The 19,357-nt window shown below is 38.0% G+C and overlaps 1 protein-coding gene across 7 annotated transcripts in view; it reads left to right on the top strand.

Moving 5' to 3' along the window:
* XRCC4 (X-ray repair cross complementing 4) overlaps window positions 1-19,357 on the top strand; it is a 361,931-nt gene that overhangs the window by 256,037 nt on the left and 86,537 nt on the right. The window contains exon 8 of one of the 7 annotated variants that reach the window (XM_082624082.1): window positions 3,100-4,830. The exons of 5 other annotated variants lie outside the window; for them this stretch is intronic. In XM_082624082.1, the coding sequence (XP_082480208.1) occupies window positions 3,100-3,211 (112 nt within the window). In that variant the 3' untranslated portion in view covers window positions 3,212-4,830. Of the gene's footprint in view, window positions 1-3,099; window positions 4,831-19,357 lie in introns of those variants that run through there. One more of the 7 variants, XM_082624083.1, reaches the window with a different exon arrangement.

The following is a 19,357-nucleotide window of genomic DNA, read 5'->3' as shown; positions in this document are numbered from 1 at the left end:
ATTTGAAAAAAAATTAGAGAAAGTAAAAAGTTTAACTGAAAGATTCCTGAGGGCAGAAATTATGTGTTACCTTTATCAAATTTGTTATATTTTCCTAACACAATGAGCTGATCATAGTACATACTTAAATATTGATTAAAGGAAAAACTAGTATTGAAATATTGGATGCAGACATTTGGTACTTTAAATGATTAGAGAAAATGAAAATCAGCTTCAATGTGGAAAGTTAAAAAAAAAAAAGGAAAAAGAAAAAAAGTCTTCATGGAAGATTTAGAATTTAAAATGGGCCATAACTAGTGCTTGTAACTTAATTAGAAAGAGAGGAACTCCCAAGTTTCAAATTGCTTGTTTAGCTCACTTTCTATTAAGACTTCAGGTACAGGTTCTCTGAGTTATTTGCTTTCAGATTTCACCTATAAGCGTGAATGCTTGGAATAAGCATGCTCGTGAAAAAATAATATAAATATACTAAGATATAGGTATAAGGTTATTGATCGTTGTGTTGTTTATAAGAGCATTAAGAAATGGAACCAACCCAAACAGTCATCAGTGTATTCTTAGTACAAACAAATTAAAATTAATGATGAGTATAGATCTAAATATATTTTTCAACATGCAGAGACATTTCTAATATATTTTAGAATAAAGACATCAAGCTGAAAAATTATATGTATAATCTCATGTTTGTAAAAAAAAAAAGACATGAAAATACAAATGATGCAAAGTAGGATGGTGGACATTTTAATTTTCTTCATGTTTTTCAGGAGTTTTATAAAGTCTTACAATAAACATTTATTACTTATAAAAATGATTAAACTATTTTTTTGGCTGTGGGGAGAGTTCTAAATTTACTCTGTTGACTTGCCACAGATATGAAAGCTGTACAACAATGATCTCCATTCATGGAACAGCTTTCATTGAGCACCTATTATGTACTAGACACTAAGAACAAAAGAGTCAAAATCTATATCTTAGGCTCCCCGTAACTTTAGAAGGAGATGGGAATCTTAAATGGAGAACCAGGGATCTATTCCCTTCAGATCTGTAACTTCACAGTGGTCCTTTTGTCATATGCTGATTTTTTTTTAACTAAATTGATCACTCTTTCTGTTCTGGTTGTACAGTGTCTAGACGATGAATGAAATTACAGAGGTTTTTCCATATCTGGCTTTTTAATTGAAATAATTCAATTCTCTCTTTTGCAAGGAGGAAAAAAAGCAATTCTAAGATGTATAATGTGTTTTGAGTTGACATTGAAAACTTATACATGTAATAATTATACTTTTGTACTGTATCATTTTCTCCTTCTATGGAATATATTTTTAGATATTTAATTACATGTTACAGTAATTATGTCAGTATTTATTGTTAATTTTAACATTGAAACTCCCAGAGGGTAGTACTTGTCATCTTGACAATGCATTAATGTGTAGCACCTCCGCATTCCTGTGAGGGTTATGTTATCTTAACTTGGCTTGCTCAGGATAAGATAGAACATGTCCCAGGCCTAGTAGCAGCCAACCATGGTTAATTGTATGCAGTCATGAGGCCAAGGAGGACCCTGTGGTGGATTCATTTTTAATAATCTGTTCAACTAAGTATGGGTGCAGGCTTTTGGAAGTACTCATAATCTAAACATAACATTTGGGGATCTTTAGTTGATTAGTCTTTTAAATTAAAGAAACTATTAGCAGGAGCTCTTTTGTAATTTATGCAATATTAGGAGCTAATAATAGTAGTTTCCAAATGTTTTGTGGGAATTTACAAGCATTTTCATTTATAACATCTCATTTAATCTTTAGACCACCTCTGAGGTGAGAGAACAGAAGTCCAGTTAGGTTAAATGACTTGCCTAAAGTCACATGGCTAATAAGAAATAGACCTGGATTTAAACCCTATGTGTCCTGACTTCAAGTCCTATTCTTTTTGTGTATGTGGGTGGCTGTGTTGGGTCTTTGTCTCTGTGCGCAGGCTTTCTCTAGTTGCGTCGAGCAGGAGCTGCTCTTCGTTGTGGTGCACGGGCTTCTCATTGCGGTGGCTTCTCTTGTTGCGGAGCATGGGCTCACGGGCTTCAGTAGTTGTGGCATGCGGACTCAGTAGTTGTGGCATGCGGGCTCAGTAGTTGTGGCTCACGGGCTCTAGAGCACAGGCTCAGTAGTTGTGGCACACGGGCTTAGTCGTTCTGCGGCATGTGGGATCTTCCCAGACCAGGCGTCAAACCCATGTCCCCTGCCTTGGCAGGTGGTTTCTTAACCACTCACCCACCAGGGAGGTCCCTCAAGTCCTATTCTTTTTTAGCTGTACCAAACTGCTATGATGCTTCTGCCTTTGTAGTTGGAAATATGGGTATTTTACTGCGTATTACTGGGTTGATTCAGACAAGCTTTATACAAGGTTATAAATATACATTCCTAAGGTCTTCTTCTGATTGAGCTTTGTTACCCTCCAGCTCACCATTTTTGAAACACCAATTATCTGTTAGTGATCATGCCTTTTATCCTAGGACTCAGAGAACATTTACATAAATATAGAGATCAGTCCATTCATTTAGTAACTACAGTACTGAAACTGAATAAATTCACTTACTAAATGAAGATATGTAGATTCAGTAAATGAATGTGGACCAACAGCATTTCATCAACAACTGTAAAAACGTGAAGTCATTATATACACACAATCAAATGACCACTAAAAGAAATTTATGTGATCAGAACTTCCTGCTGTTGAGATTCAAATGAATGTTAATAGTTAGAATTTAAGGGAGCCGAAGGAAAGTGTAAATTGTGATGGAATTATTAAAGAAATGGCTTGAGAAATCTTCAGTATCTTGGCATAAAAGTACAGCACAGAGGATATTTTATTTCTTGACCTTAATTATGAATATTGTTGTAGGCCCTTGAATTTTCGTTAGCTCAGAATAGAGGCAGATTAATTCCAAAGCAGTTAAAGAAATTAAATGCCTTTCATCTCTCTTTATGTTAATGCAGCAGTTTGGAAACAGGGTTTAACTTTTATTTCACTTATGTATCTCTTAATTTTCTTTTACTCTGTATATAGTTTTTCAAAATAAAATTATCTTGATTTTTCTTTTTACTCTAGGCTTGATCCTCCACTACCTGAGATGCTGAAAAAGGATCACAGCCCAGCTGAAAACATGTCTTTAGAAACTCTAAGAAACAGTAGTCCAGGAGACCTCTTTGATGAGATTTAATTGTCTCAAAAAGTACTTTGATGTTCACAAGACTGTGTTTTCTGTTCATTTCCTTAAATGGCAAAAGAAAAATTTCAACTCAGCAGCAGCTCTTAGTGTGCTTTACAATGTAATTACATACACACTGAGCTGAAACCATTATGCAAAATGGATTACACATGTATATGAAGATATGATTTGATGACAGTAGTGCATTATTCTAAGCTATTCATTCAGCATGCCTATAATTAGATAAAATCTCAGACCTTTTTGTTGCAAAGGTCACATTTACCTTATTCAGTTCACACATATTATATGTAGTAGCTATCTATTCTGTCTCAGAAGATTTTGAAAATAGGACAAAGAAAATGTCTACAAATCCTTTTTTGAATAGTCATTCTGAACACTGATGTTTGAACATTTTAATTTGTGGAATGATGTGTAAAATCTATTTTTAGTTTGTACACAAACAACCTGAAAATCTGATGATAAAACTTTTGATTGAAGATTTTGTGTTCTTAATAAAAGATGTTATTTAGTTTAACTTTTTCCTGCAATATAGTAACAGGTCTTTATAGAGTATATATTAATATAAATGCAACCCTGTTTTGTATCAGAGTGTTTTTCAGAGATTGTTGATAAAAGCTTTATCTTATAGGTACAAGGGCCCTCTTTGAAGACAAGGACCTTGTTGTATCCACTTATCTACCCCCATTTACATCTGGCACAGATTTTTTTTTTTAATATTCATCGTTTCTACTTCCTGACCTCTCATTCACTTCTATCCAGCTGAACATCCATTCCCTCTATGCCACTCAAGTTAACAATGACCACCATGTTGCTTGTTGGTCCATTCCCAGTCCTCATCTTACTAAGCCTCTCGGCGAAACATTTGACAGAGCCAATCACTTCTCCTTAAGAAACATTTTCTTCACTTGACTTTTGCAATAACATATGCTATTTGTATTTCTCTTCCATTCTGGCCACTAATTTTTTAGACTTCTTGGCTGAGTCCTTCTCCTTGTCCAACAGTTAAAAGTTTCAGTGTCCTGGGCTTAATCTTTAGCCTTTTCTTTTCATTATTTACATTGTCTCCCTAAATTATCTGTGGTTTTAAATACCATCTATATGCTAATATCTCCAAACTTAAAATGCTTCCCTTTCTTCCCTTCCCTTCCCTCCTCTCCCTCTCTCTCTTTCTTTCTCTCTCTCTCCCCAACTCCCCCTTCCCCCCTCACTCCTGTTTCTCTGTCTCCCTAGAAAGTAAACCCCATCCTAGCAGAGGCATGGCCATCTGGTTTATCTCTCTACCTGCCAGTACCTAGGACAGGGCTGGATTCATAGAGACTTAGTAAGTGTTCGTTGAAGGAATAAATGCATGTCTATCACATAGTAGCCCCTCAAATCATCTAGTTTCTTTAAGTTACTAGATCACTTTGAAAAGAAACTCATTAAAAGATTGAAATTTAGCTTGATGATTTGATACAAAGAAATAGTTGTTCAGAAAGCTCAACTACCTTTTGTGATTAATTATAAATAAATATACATATATGTTTACGCATAGGCTTGACTACAGAGAGGGAATGAGAAGGAAATTATACATTATTGTTTATATCAGAAATGGGATTTTATTAAGTCAATGGAACAACAAAATATTTTAAATAGAAATTTTACTGTATTTTTATTTCTATACTAGCTTCCATTTAAGAGGAAAAATTTTAATTAAATGTAAATATAAATATGTGAAATATAATTATAAAATTCTACTCAGTCACCTAGGAAATTCACTATAATAATGAATTAATATAATCCAAGATTTACCTTGGATCTTTCCAAGGAGATTGTGTACATAAAGTACCAGAATCTCAAGATAATGATACCACATCTGAATAGACCACAAATGACTAACCAAAATTAGCATACATCAGTGTATATATATATGTATATATATATATTTTTTTAAGTGAAAGAGAAGAAGAAGAAAACAGAATATTGGCTGTTAACTCACTAGTGGTGAGAAAGGGATACATGGAAATTGTTTCCTAAGTAATCATAACAAGGGAATCTGTAAAGTTCATGGTACAGTTGACCCTTGAACAGCATAGGTTTGAACTATGCAGGTCCACTTATAAGCGGATTTTTTTCAATAGTAAATAATATTGTACTACACAATCTGCAGTTGGTTGAGTCTTCAGATGCAAAATTGCAGATATGGAGGATCTGAAGATATGGAGGAGCCACAGATAAGAAGGGCTGACTATAAATTATACTCAGATTTTTGACTATCTGAAGGGTCAGCACCCCATCCCCCATGTTGTTCAGGGGTCAGTTGTATTTTTTCAGGGCAGTGGATCTTTTCAACCACTGCTATGTGTCAGATTAATTCAGCTGGTTAGAACAGAAAAGAATAAGCCCATAATCATAGTTTCCTCTTTTCTATCTCTTGTGGTTTTAAAGTTCTTGTCCTCTATAGACAGATATCTATAGATTTGGTTAAGATGTCCAGATTCTATCATTCCATGCCATGATTTTTTTCCCACATTTTTCCATTGTCTATACTCTAAAATAGATTTTTGTGGAAGACACTGAAATGGAAGGCACAAGAATTGAGTTATAATGCAGCATGGCTTTTTTTTTTTAACATATATACAATTTTATTTGCCAATTATACCTTGATAAAATGGGAAAATTACCAAAGGATTTGAATAGATATGTTTACAAAGAAGATATAAAAATTGTAAGAAACACATGAAAAGAAGCACAACTTCATCACTCATTAGGGAAATGCAAATCAAAACTATATTGAAACCCCAATACATAAAACAGATAACTAATAAAGATCTACCCATAGCACAGGGAACTCTACTAAATACTCTGTAATGACCTACATGGGAACAGAATCTAAAAAAGAGTGGATACATGTATACATATAGCTGACTCATTTTGTTGCACAGCAGAAACCAACACACATTTTAAATCAACCATACTCCAATTAAAAAATAACTATATTGAAACCAGGTCACACATACTAGGATGGCATAAAGACTATGCCATATTGTCCTTATGCTGGCATAAGGACTCCTGTACAACCAAGGCTATAAGATAGATATACACATAACTGGGAAAAATGGAAAGAAAAGCAATTGGGTCAGGACTTGTGCTCCTGTGAGGGGATTCAGAGAAAAAGGGAGATTGTATGGGTGGGCACCCTCCCTGGGGAGTGGGTGGGTCGAGAGCCACAGACCCGGTGTGTCAGTTCCCGGGTCCTGTGTAGGAGACCAGCACCCTTGGCTGGTTGAAGAACCTCTGGGACAGATAGAAAGGCTGGAGAAGCCTGGACTCCTTCTTAAGGAGTGCACACATGCTGGCTTGCCACCAGACAGGTGCTTCATGTATTTCAAATATTTGTTCAGTTAAGATACCTTTGACATCTTCAGCATTATTCTTTCTGGAAATGTATTTTGTTTTGAAATTGATTTTATTTGATGTTAATATAAAGACTCTAGCCTTATTATTATTATTACTATTTGAATTGTACATTTTTTTCTGTCAATTTAGTTTTAACCTATAATATTTTAGGTTCTATTGTGGGAAGCATAAAGTTAAGTTTTTTTTTAAAACACATTCTGTTAATCTCTATCAGTAGATGGTGTTTAGACCATTAGCAATTAGTTTGATGTGATAGTTATGATTTTGTTTCAGTCTACCAATTCATTTTTTGTTTTATAAATTATTTTCTTGTTGATGATAATGATTATGAATATGATTTTGTTCTCATTTATTTATTTAATACCTTCATTGGAATATAAGTGCTTCACAATGTTCTGTTAGTTTCTGCTGCACAACAAAGTGAATCAGCCATACGTACATATATATTCCCATATCCCCTCCCTCTTGAGACTCCGTCTCACCCTCCCTATCCCACTCCTCTAGGTCATCACAGAGCATCGAGCTGATCTCCCTGTGCTATGCAGCAGCTTCCCACTAGCAGCATGGCTTTTTTGATCTTGGTGCCCTCACTTCTAAAACAAGGTGATTGCATTTCTGAAGGTTTTTTCAGCTTAAGATTTATAATGATTGACCCTGGCATCAGATGGTATGGGTCATGCTTCATTAGGGAAGTTCATGGAAGAAAAAAAATCCCATCCCAGGAAGAGAAGTCTTTATTATGTAGTTTTAAAAAAGGTCAGGAAACTACTTAAAACTTTTTTCTTAGTGGTTCATAACTCAAATTTATAAAATACTAGATCCCATGTTTTGGAGCCAAGCAGCTCTTGGGTAAGTTTGTTTCAACAAATGTTTCTAAGGGATTAGTTATGCACAAAATACAGAACTGAGCCATGTGGAGAATTTAAGGATAAATCCATCCATTCACCAGATATTTGTTAAGCGCTTGCGTCAATCTCTGTTCTGGGCACTAGATGAGGCAATGAATAGTACAACTGCTCTGTTACTGTGGAGTTTATAGTGACGTGAAATTTGGGGTCTGCTCTCCAAGAGTGGAGTATATGAGTGAGTATATGAGAGTGGGGTTGAGATTGGGCTCGAAACCGCTGTATGGTGAACTATAATATCAAGGAGTAGTAGGATAAGTGGCTTAAAGAGAAGGATAAAAAATTTAAAGTTGCGGGTGAGGATCCATAGAAGACAAAGGATCCAGTTGGGGGCTTAAGAGAAATTGGTAGGGGTTGGGGGAAAGTCAGCTGAGGGTGAAGCTGTCTTCCAGGTCAGAGGAGAGTACAGAGGGTCCTGGGGATTCAGGTGTGAGGTTAATTTCCAAGTTTGTAATTGTGAATCATCCGAATGAAGAAGACAAGTTAAAAGGTATCCCAGGAGGAATGTTGGCCCGGAGCGTTTAAGAATGTGAAACTAAGTTATATAATAAAGATATGGAGAGAATTGAGCTCCATAGTTCTAACTGGCACTTCCTTGGGAAGGTATGGGCTGCCAGAAAACTTCAGGTCATGGAACCCTTCCTGGGCATCTGGGAATGGGAAAGGAAGGCCAGTCAGTAGGCCCCTTAGCAGACATTTCCCTGAGGTGCAGCCAACCCTCATCCTTTTGTATCTCTCTCATTCTTTTACTCAGTTATATTTGTATAGAATCCTTTTTTAATAAAATGAAATTAAATAGCTGACATCTAAATTCATGAAAGGCCTCATGAACTTACCTATAAATCAGGAAATTTAAAAAAATAGGTAGTTAACACATTTTGTAAGGGTGAATGATATAGTCACAAAAGAACTATTCATGCATCCATGTGTAGCTATTGTCTGAATTAAAACTTTTCACTGCTGATCTGACAGCTTCTAGTAAATGCTTCTCAGGAGGGCAGATTTCATTTGCAAGTGTTCTGTGCTCAAACCTGAAATGATTTCCTCTATTTTAATAACTGGAAAGGATACCTTGGAAAATATATGACAGGCAAGCACCATCTCCTGTCCTGTCTCCCAGCTCTCTTTTACCTACTCAACCTAAAACACTCTCCAGCCTCCCTTTTACTCATTTTCTCCCTTTCAAATATCCACATTCCCTCTCATTTACCAACTATGATCCTCACTTTTTGATTTTCCTCTCCTCTATTTGAATAAAATTCAATATGAATTTTATTGTTCATATGTTGGTTTTTCTTCTCTCTTCTGGAGGCCCTTCATCCTAAACTCTCATCTCACAATCTCACTGAGAACTATGCTTTTTGAGTAAGGGTCTCTTTGTCCCTAAAGGCTCTTGGTTCTACAGAAAAAAGACAGAGATTTCCTTCTTGACAGTAGATGTTCCTATTAATGGCAGGAGCAATTTTGGTGGCCACTGTTCCAGTAAATAGAATGTAGGTTAGTCCTGAAACACTTACTTTTTTTTAAATTTATTTTTTATTGAAGTATAGTTGATTTACAATGTTGTGTTACTTTTTGCTGTACAGCAAAGTGGGTTCTCCCTCTCCCTCCCGCTTTCTGTCTCTCTCTCTCTCTCTCTCTCTCTCTCTCTCTCTCTCTCTCTCTTTCCGTCTCTCTCTCCCTCCCTCCCTGCCTCTCCTAAATGGTCCGATTGAAAACCTCATGAGACTTCTAGAGTCCCTACTGGGACAAAATGGTGGTAGAGATGATGAGAGAAGTAGGCTTGAAAGAGGTGGTTTTGTCCTTATGCTTTGCAAACATTTAGGGAACTCAAGCATGTGAAATTTTCCAGAGCCCCTACTAAATAATATTGGAAACAATCTTGTTCCACTCCCCTAAGAGATATAATGTATCTCTCTGAGGAACTAAGTTTACAGAGGAGTAATTAGATTACTATGAAAGATTAAAATATTGTCAATAAATTTTTGCTCTTCACCACCACCACTCAGTTGACTTGCTTTGGCTGATAAAATGTGGATGAAATAACAATATACACGTTTTTGAGCCTAGGAGTTAAGAGGCATTACATGTTTCTGCTTTTCCCTTTGGGAGATGCTGATCTCTGCCATGAGACAGACACGCCCCGGGTAGCTGTCACCCTTCCTGCCTGGGACCCTTGTGAGCTACAGAGTGGAGTTGGACTCAGTGCCAAGCTGGAGCCAAGCTCACTACCCTGAAACCTAGAGAAGAGCCTTCCGTCTGAGCCCAATCTAGATAAACTGAACTATAGTCAACCGTGCTGATTGTGAGCATGAGAATAATTGCTTTCTACTCAAAGCCACTGAGATTTGGGATAGTTTGTTATATAACTATTTTGATAAGCGCTGACTAAAACAGTTAATCACATAGAATAACAAAGACAATTTTGCATTTGTAATAGCTTTCAGTGTATACATGGCACAAAAATCTGGTGTCTTCTGGCTAGAACTTGATAATAGAATAAATAGGAATTAGGAATGTGAATTTGGGGACTTAAGCCAGGTTTCTACTCTGTGTCTGCCAGCTGTTAACTGTCTAACCTTGGGCAAATTCTCTGAACTTGAGCTTTCTTATCCATACATTGAGAATTAAGTAAGATAATGCACAGTGCCTGCTTCACAGTAAGTGAAGCACATAAGGAAGATTGTATGATTGTTACTGTTGTTCTGTCTTATGATGGTTGTGTTGCACATAATGAATCAGCACAGTTATGTACCACCAGATTATCAGTTACACTGACCCTCTCTTTGAAATTTATTAGCTCAAGCTCCTTGTCCCTGATCCGTTCTAAAGTCTGATGCTTTTCCCAAGAATTTTGTGAATTCCTGCGGGGTTTATTTTCATGGCTACCTCTGCTCTGAATTCTGTGGGGCTGAGCCTCATGTTTTATCAACCCCAATTTTCTTTTTTCTCCCATCCATGCCAACTCAGCCATGGAACTCACTTCATTTTCTTTGGTTTACATGACAAAAGCACTGAGAAATCTCTGTGTATAGCAGAATTTATTGAAGGTGTGGGTCAGAGAGGCAGTTTACCTCAAAATGAGTACTTATATTTGATTTTACCATAACTCTATTCTTTAAAGTCTTCTGGCTTTCCTACTCATGAATCTCCCATTGGCAACTTGTCTCCATAAGATCCAGCCTGCTGCCCCGTTGTCCATCCATCCCTTCCCTCTCTCCTCCCTCCTCTCCTCTCCTCTCCTCTCAGCTTTCCCCCAATTCTTCTTATTTTCTCATGCAGAACCACTCAGCTATTATCTCTTTCTTTTAATTGTTCCTTGTTTTTATCAGTCAGGGAACATGTTTTCATATTACATTTTCCCTAGTGTTAAATGTTAAAATAATACTGTCTACCCCCCCACCATACCTGCAATGTCATTTTTTAAAAATGGCATGACTTCTAGGCAAAGCAAGACCTGATTGAAGATATTGACCTATCTAAAGAAATAATGTAACTGTCAGAAGGGAGGTGGATTGGCCACTGAAATATAAAAAATGAAGAACTCCAGAGGAAAACATTTTAGGTGTCTGTCCAAGTGCTTTCTAGGGAAGAGAAAATCTATCCCAGAGCTTTAAGTATGTTCATGTATTCACTCATTAATTCATTTATTCATACTCTTCCTCAAAAGATAAAATTGCAGTTCTTCTGTATTGGCCATAACTGGTTATCTTTCCTTATGATTAGAATGTCAAAATTCTGACTTGGAGACAGATCTTCATACTTAACAATATATCATCTGGAGGCCATGTTTGTTTAATAAGAATTTTATATTCTGTAAGAATTATGGAATTTGAGGAAGGTGAGAGAGAGAAAAAAGTATATAATAAAACAAATACTAGTATTTTCTTGAGGACTTTTATATAAAATATTTACATTTCTGAAGGGCATTTCTTTTTTTAATTAATTTATTTAATTTATTTGTTTTTGGCTGCATTGGGTCTTCATTGCTGTGCGCGGACTTTCTCTAGTTGCGGTGAGCAAGGGCTACCCTTTGTTGTGGTGTGTGGGTTTCTCATTGCGGTGGCTTCTCTTGTTGTGGAGCACAGGCTGTAGGCACGCGGGCTTCAGTTGTTGTGGCATGTGGGCTCAGTAGTTGTGGCTCGCATGCTCTAGAGCGCAGGCTCAGTAGTTGTGGCGCATGGGCTTAGTTGCTCTGAGGCATGTGGGATCTTCCTGGACCAGGGATCGAACCCGTGTCCCCTGCATTGGCAGGTGGATTCTTAACCACTGTGCCACTAGGGAAGTCCCTGAAGGGCATTTCTTTGGTTTTTTCTATTACAGCCCTAACCTGTCATACATGACATCAGTAACTTTCATAATTTTTTAAAAATTTTTATTGGAGTATAGTTGATTTACAATGTTGTGTTACTTTTTGCTGTACAGCAAAGTGAATCAGTTATACATATATATATACACACTCTTTTTTAGATTCTTTTCCCATATAGATCATTACAGAGTACTGAGTAGAGTTCCCTGTGCTATACAGTAGGTTCTTATTAGTTATGTTTTATATATAGTAGTGTGTATATGTCAATCCCAATCTCCCAATTTATCCCTCCCTCCACTTACCCCCAGGTAACCTTAAGATTGTTTTCTACATCTGTAATTCTATTTCTGTTTTGTAAATAAGTTCATTTTTACCATTCAGTAACTTTCTAATTGCCTACAATCAGCCAATGTTGAATTTCTTTTGCTGATAGTAACCCAGTGGTACTTTCACTTTTACTATCCTTTGTATCAGTCATCTTATTAAACTTAAGAATTTGAAATTTGGATTCTGAACAAGGATATGGTACCTTAAGCTTACACACAATTCTCACTTATGGTTAGAACACAAGTCCTGACGTGTATATGTTCATTCATTCATCAAATGTCTACCCAACACTTTGTGCCAAGCACTCTGCCAGGTACTGGGGCTAGAAAAATAAATAAGACATCACTTTTGTCTCTCGGTGTCTGGAAGTCGAGACTAAGAAAAGAGGCAGAGCTGTACACAGACAATCAGGGTGTGGTAAGTGCCGTGAAAGAGCTGTGCCCCGTGTGCTCAGTGCACAGGGAGGATCAATCTGATCTTATTTTGTTGGGAGAGTACAGGGAGAAGAGGCTGTAGCCAAGGGAAACTTGAAAGAGGAGACAGAAGAAGTTTGAGCTGAATTCTGGGATGACTCTGGCCTTGCCAGTTGGCTGAGGGATCCTCAGCCGTGTGTGAGGCTCCGAGGAATGGGTGAGTGTGGCATCTTCTGTGCCTTGTGGCTTCAGTGAAGGGAGAGAGAAAAAATGAAGCACGAGGCTGAGAGGGTAGTGCAGGCTACCTATTGGTTTTGACTTGAGTGAACGTCTATAGAAGGATCTTAAGGGAAGTAAGGGGTGACATGATTAGATTTGTACTTTGAAAGGGAGCACATAAGGGCATAACCACAGGCACCCAGAGGTCTCCCATCTCTTTGTGGCTTGTATAACTCCATGATGCTTTGTCAAAACCCACTGCACACCACCACAGATTAAACCTTTCCGATAATCTTTGGAAGTTGCGAGTCTCCTGTTAGAGCGACATGACGCATTCACAACAGATGAACCCCTTTCTAGTGCCTGGGCCCAGGCCTTTGGTACAAGCAGAAATGGTTTCATCATTTCCTCTCAGAGCGATTTCAGGATATTTTTAAGCCTCTTGTGGAACTAGCCTCTTTCTTGAACATTCCCAGCCCTGCTTTGACTTCCCATTTCCTGCAGACTGCGGCTTGTATACACCTTTGGAGGAGCTGCCGTCGCTGTCCTCATTAATTCACTTCTTGCACCTCTTTCTGGAGGCTGTAGGTGCAACCACACTATTGGAAGCAATATTCACATTTATTTCCTAAGGCTTCAACACTTTGTACCTGTTCTGGATCCAAACCTCACCGGGGGAGGGAGGGCGTGGATTTCAATACACTGGTGCCATTCAATGGATGTTAAATAACATAAAGCATCATGAAAGAGGGGCTTAAATCCTGGAAGGAGACATTGTGAACTAACCCTTTATTCCCTGGGATTCTGATCTCAGGACAGTTAAGAGCTATAGAGTACCTTTTCCCAAATATAAAGTGGCAGAAATAACACTTTTTGAAAAATCAAATTATATTTTGTTTTCAACTTTCAACAGAAAACTTGAGACAATATTTCTCACTGTCTTTCTAGTAGATACATATTTTGGCCACTATTTCTCCACAGATTTCAGTGGGCAAGTGCGTGAGGAGGTACTTTTTCCACCTCACTGATGATTTTCTCAGTAACTGAACTTTATAAGAATATAGAAAATCTTCACAAGTCAGTCTTCCAGTGCACTTGAAAATAATTAGGTGTTCTATCACTTTCCTTTATCGCCTTATCAGAGGAGCATTTGCAACCAGGCCTTCTATGAATGTGGCTAAATCATACCATAGAATCATTGAGAATGTCTTAAATATTAAAACAAGTATCAGCGTCCCCACATCAGTCCTGCTAATGGAACAACCCAGCAGCCTGTTATAAAGAAATGTGAGGCTTAGTCCTTATTTTATTCCATTTAATTAGAGAACAGCTGAAAATCCTGTCTTGCATTTTCAACACATGTTTCCAATTAGTGTAGCGGAGCAGGACCCTGAATGTGATAAAAGCACTGATGTGTACCTTTGGTGCCTGTACAATGTACTCTTTCATTTTACAAGGTGGCTGAAGTGCAGTTTTAAATATCTTTTTTTAAATGTTAACAAAAACTCAGGGGTATAAACTTAGAAAAAAGTGAAGAGAGGCAAACACAATTTTGTTTGAATTGCTTGCCTAGACTTTTAGAACCCTGTACGCAGAAGGAAGCTTATTTGGTAAAATCTGCACTGGGCATTTACAGGCTTGTGTGCAAAAAGCATTATGGTTTATGCGAATTGTGCTCAGAGGCCATTAGACAGGAGATCCATCACCTCAGGAAATACCACTTACTGTACTGTAAATTTGCTTCATGTGACCGATCTGCTTAAAAGGCAATGGAAATCCCATTCAAATAAATTGTTTCAGACCATGCTATAACTGATAGGACATTTGCCTTCGGTGAAACTCTTTCTGGGTAACTTTTGGAAGTTCATATATCTTTAAGTAGGAAAGTAAAACTGGTATTCAAGAATCTGGGAATTAGATGTGGAAAAGCGTAATTTAGGTCATCACATCCCACCTCCTGCCAAAATAAAGGGAACTAGCAAGAGGAAAAAGTAAGATAAAACAAGTAAAATATTTTATGACTCCTTCACATGGTGTGTGTTCCAAGCTGTGCCAGGAACAGTGGAATGATTTTCCATTTTGGGTCATGGGAAAGCATGATGTCTTTAGTCCAAGAAGGTAGAGACACTTATACTGTTATAGGGTCCTACATGAAGATTAAAAACAAACCTCTTTGTGCCTGAATTTTATTTTCAAAGCTACCATTCCAGTTTTGGTTCATAATTCACAGACTAGAGAAATGTGCCCATCAAAAACAATAAACTCCATCTCCTAGACTCATTACCAATTACTTTATTCAGAAATAACCAAAAGTGCCAAGATAATAACAAAAATCTGAATAGAGGGCTTCCCTGGTGGTGCAGTGGTTGCGAGTCCGCCTGCCGATGCAGGGGACACAGGTTCGTGCCCCGGTCCGGGAAGATCCCACATGCTGCAGAGCAGCTAGGCCTGTGAGCCATGGCCGCTGAGCCTGCGCGTCTGGAGCCTGTGATCCACAATGGGAGAGGCCACAACAGTGAGAGGCCCGCGTACAGCAAAAAAAAAAGAAAAGAAAAATCTGAATAGAATAAAACTGAGTAACTGGATTCCTTATAACTAACTTAAACTTAAGAAAAAATAACTCAAGTGAGAACACTTAAGATCTACTCTCAGCAAATTTCAAGTATATAAAACATTATTATTAACCATAGTCACCAAGCTGTTTATTAGGTCTCTAGAACTATGTATCTTATAAACTGAAAGTTTGTGCCCTTAGATCAATATCTTCCATTCCCCAGCCCCCCCCCCCCAGCCTATCATAACCACCGTCGTACTCTCTGTTACTATGAGTTTGGCTTTTTTTTTTTAGATTCCACATATAAGTAAAATCATATGATATTTATCTTTCTGTGTCTGGCTTATTTCACTTAACGTAATGCCCTCCAGTTTCATCCATATTGTTGCAAATGGCAGCATTTCCTTCTTTTTAAAAGCTGAATAATAGTCCATTCTATATATATATATATATACCACATTTTCTTTATTCATTCATCTTTTGACAGACACTTACTTTATTTCCATATTTTGGCTACTGTGACTAATAATGCTTCAATGAACTAATTTTCAACAAAGGTGCCAAGAATACACAATGGGGAAAAGATAGTCTCTTCAATAAATGGTGTTGGGAAAACTGGATTACCACATGCAAAAGAATGAAAGGAGTCTTATCTTGCACCATACACAAAAATCAACTCAAAATGGATTAAAGACTTAAATGTATGCCCTGAAACCATAAAACTCCTAGAAGAAAACAGGGGGTAAGCTCCTTGATGTTGGACTTGGAAATGAATTTTTTGGAATTGACATCAAAGCACAGACAGCAAAAGCAAAAATAAACAAGGGGGACTGCATCAAACTAAAAAGTTTCTGCACAAGGGGAACCATCAACAAAATGAAAAGGTGACCTGTGGAATGGGAGAAAATATTTGCAAGTCATACATCTGATAAGGGATTAATATCCAAAATATATAAGGAATTTCTACAACTCAATAGCAAAAACAACAAATAACCATATTTTAAAATGGGCAAAGGTCTTGAATAGACATTTTTCCAAAGAAGAAGTAAGATGCCCAACAGGTATAAGAAGAGATGCTCAACAGCACTAATGATCAGAGAAATGCAAATCAAAACCGTAATGAGATGTCACCTCACACCTGTTACAATGACTATCATCAAAAAGTAAAAGATAGGGGCTTCCCTGGTGGCGCAGTGGTTGAGAGCCCACCTGCCGATGCAGGGGACACAGGTTCGTGCCCTGGTCCAGGAAGATCCCACATGCCGTGGAGCGGATGGGCCCGTGAGCCATGGCCGCTGAGCCTGCGTGTCCGGAGCCTGTGCTCCGCAATGGGAGAGGCCACAGCAGTGAGAGGCCCGCGTACCGCAAAAAAAAAATAGTAAATGATAGGGACTTCCCTGGTGGTCCAGTGGCTAAGACTCCATGCTCCCAATGCAGGGGGCCAGGGTTCAATCCCTGGTCAGGGCACTAGATCCCACATGCCGCAACTAAAAATCCTGCACGCAGCAACGAAGATCCCACGTGCCTCCACTAAGACCCGGCGCAGCCAGATAAATAAATATTTCTTTTTTAATAAAGTAAAACATAACAAGTATTGGTGAGCATGTGGAAAAAAGGAAACTTTTGTGCACTGTTGGTGAGAATGTAAACTGGTTCAGCCATTACGAAAAACAGTATGGAGGTTCTTCAAAACATTATATATACAACTGCCATACAATCCAGCAATCCCACTTCTGTATGTATCCAAAGAAAATGAAATCATTATCTTGAAGAGATATTTGCACTGCCATGTTCATATTAACTTTAAATATCCAAAATAAAGATCTGAGCCTTCACCTTATGTGACTGTTGGGCTCTTCTCTCTACAGGTTCTCCCTGGTCATCATTTATCATTTCAACCAACTATCTGGCTCAGAATTTAGGTCTCACTTTCTTCTGTGGGCCACTGATCATTCCTTTATCTTCCTAGAATGAGTTTCCTTAAGCTGCCACTGCCCCACCATATTGCTTCATCCCCAAAAGGGGCATCAAGCCTTCTTTGATTCCCCACGGTGCAGCAGAGACCAGGCTGTTACTTTAAATAAGTCTTTATCAAGGTCCCCAGAGAATTCCATATTGGTAAATGTGGTGGTCATTCCATGCTACAACCCTGATTACTTGAAAACCTAAAAAGTTGGCAATTATGCATGGGAAGTACACCACACTGACTAATTTAATTACCATAACCAGACCTATAGTGAGTCACCAGTGACATGCGAGCATGTTGCAAGAACCAGCTTATCATCACATACCCTCCAGCACACACATATGCACCCCCCTCAATGGGAGTCTCCCCTCCTGGCCCAATTACCTTGAGGCCCCAAAGGAAAAAGAAGTCATCTTAAGTCAGCTTCCTGGCCCATCACTGCATATCCCAGGATCTGTCTCTTTCCAGGATGATTGTGTTCATTCTCCAAGGGAAGCTCCATACTCTAACTGAACCAGCCTTAATCTATATATTTCAGCAGACAAATGTTTCAATATCAGTATATTTCTCCCAAACTGTGACTATTGAGCCATTTATTACACCAAGTATGGACATCTGTAACTCAATCAAAAGTCTTTTATAAAATGTCACGTTCAGACATACCCAACTTTCCTGCAGTCTTCAGATTCTCTGATACAAGGATCTTGTATGGGAACAGTAACGCATAAACACATGCATTTATGTACACAAACACACACACACACAGGCCTGCATGCTCTGAGAGGGTCTTCTTAACAATAAACAATATGCTATTGTAAAGCAGCATAAATCTATATAAAGAAAAATGTTGTCTGCCCTGGATTCTGCCCTCCTCCACCACAAAGAGTATCTTCAGAGAAACAGAAGTCTGTTAGATTATATTTGATTTATGTGACTAAATGGACCTCTGGGTTTAAAGTATCTGAATCCAGGTTATTATTTCTCCCCCAAGAAGAACAGAGGGTAGTTACTTTCTTTATTTTTCAGAACTGAAAGCCATATTGGATAGCTTTTCACAGAATCAAAAATCTGTCTGCTCTAGGTCTCACTTCTTGGGATATAAAAAATTACTTGCAGCGTCAAAGTGGCAGATTCCTCAGCTTCTGCCTTTTGGTGTACAAGAACTTTGAAGTACAGACATGCAGGAAATCCCATTGCATTTGATTTGCTGAGTGTTTGTGGTTTATACACATTACTTCTCTATAATCTGGGCTTCCTTTATCTATTAGATAATAGTGATGCTTTGCTTCCAAAAAGTTTTCATGCCATACAATAAATTCTCACAACATCTTTTCTGAACTGGGAAATGATAGCTGTCTCTAGAAGGAAGATAGTAATGTTTTTCTAACTGTAGAACTGTCATTAGGAAAAATTATAAAGAGACTTGCCATGTAGTTTCTTAGAGTGGCCGCTAAGAAATTAAATCTGATTAATTGCCTTTCAAATAAACTGCAATGCATCAGAGCCATCTCTTTTTTTTTTTTTTTAATTTCTTCTATGTGGGACTAGCACATTATGGAAAAAGAAAAAAAAGCTTTTCCCTCATTTGTCCCACTTGATCTCTCATGAGCTCTTCAGTGGGTCCCCACTGTTGTAACTATCTCTGACCTTCCCACTAACAAAATAAACCTGCCCATGTCTTCTGTCCTGGGACATTCCTGAATGACAAGGTGACTAATAAATTGATGCCAAAGATAGATGGGAGTTAATTTGTACTGGGCTACCCTTTGTCTTGTCATATGATCAGTTTGACAGGCCTTCGTTGATCTAACCCAGAGTTACTGACATAAGATTTTAGGCTTTGTAGCCAATCAGTAGGGTTTTTCTTTTCATCAGTCATTTAGTGGCCCTTGAGTGCACAATGCGGGCACTTCTGGGTTCCATTGCAGTAGAACTGCTTCAAATGCTGCCCAGAGACAACAGAGTCAATGCAGGCCCTTCGAACTGTTTTTAAAACATGGCTGTGGACCCTTATTTCAATAAGCTCTGCATTGAACCTCAGTATA

The sequence above is a fragment of the Mesoplodon mirus genome, assembly GCF_964341445.2.
Source record: "Mesoplodon mirus genome assembly, chromosome: 5".
Lineage (NCBI taxonomy): Eukaryota > Metazoa > Chordata > Mammalia > Artiodactyla > Ziphiidae > Mesoplodon > Mesoplodon mirus.
Note: the sequence above shows the minus strand (reverse complement) of the source record. Positions and strands in the feature narration are given on the sequence as shown.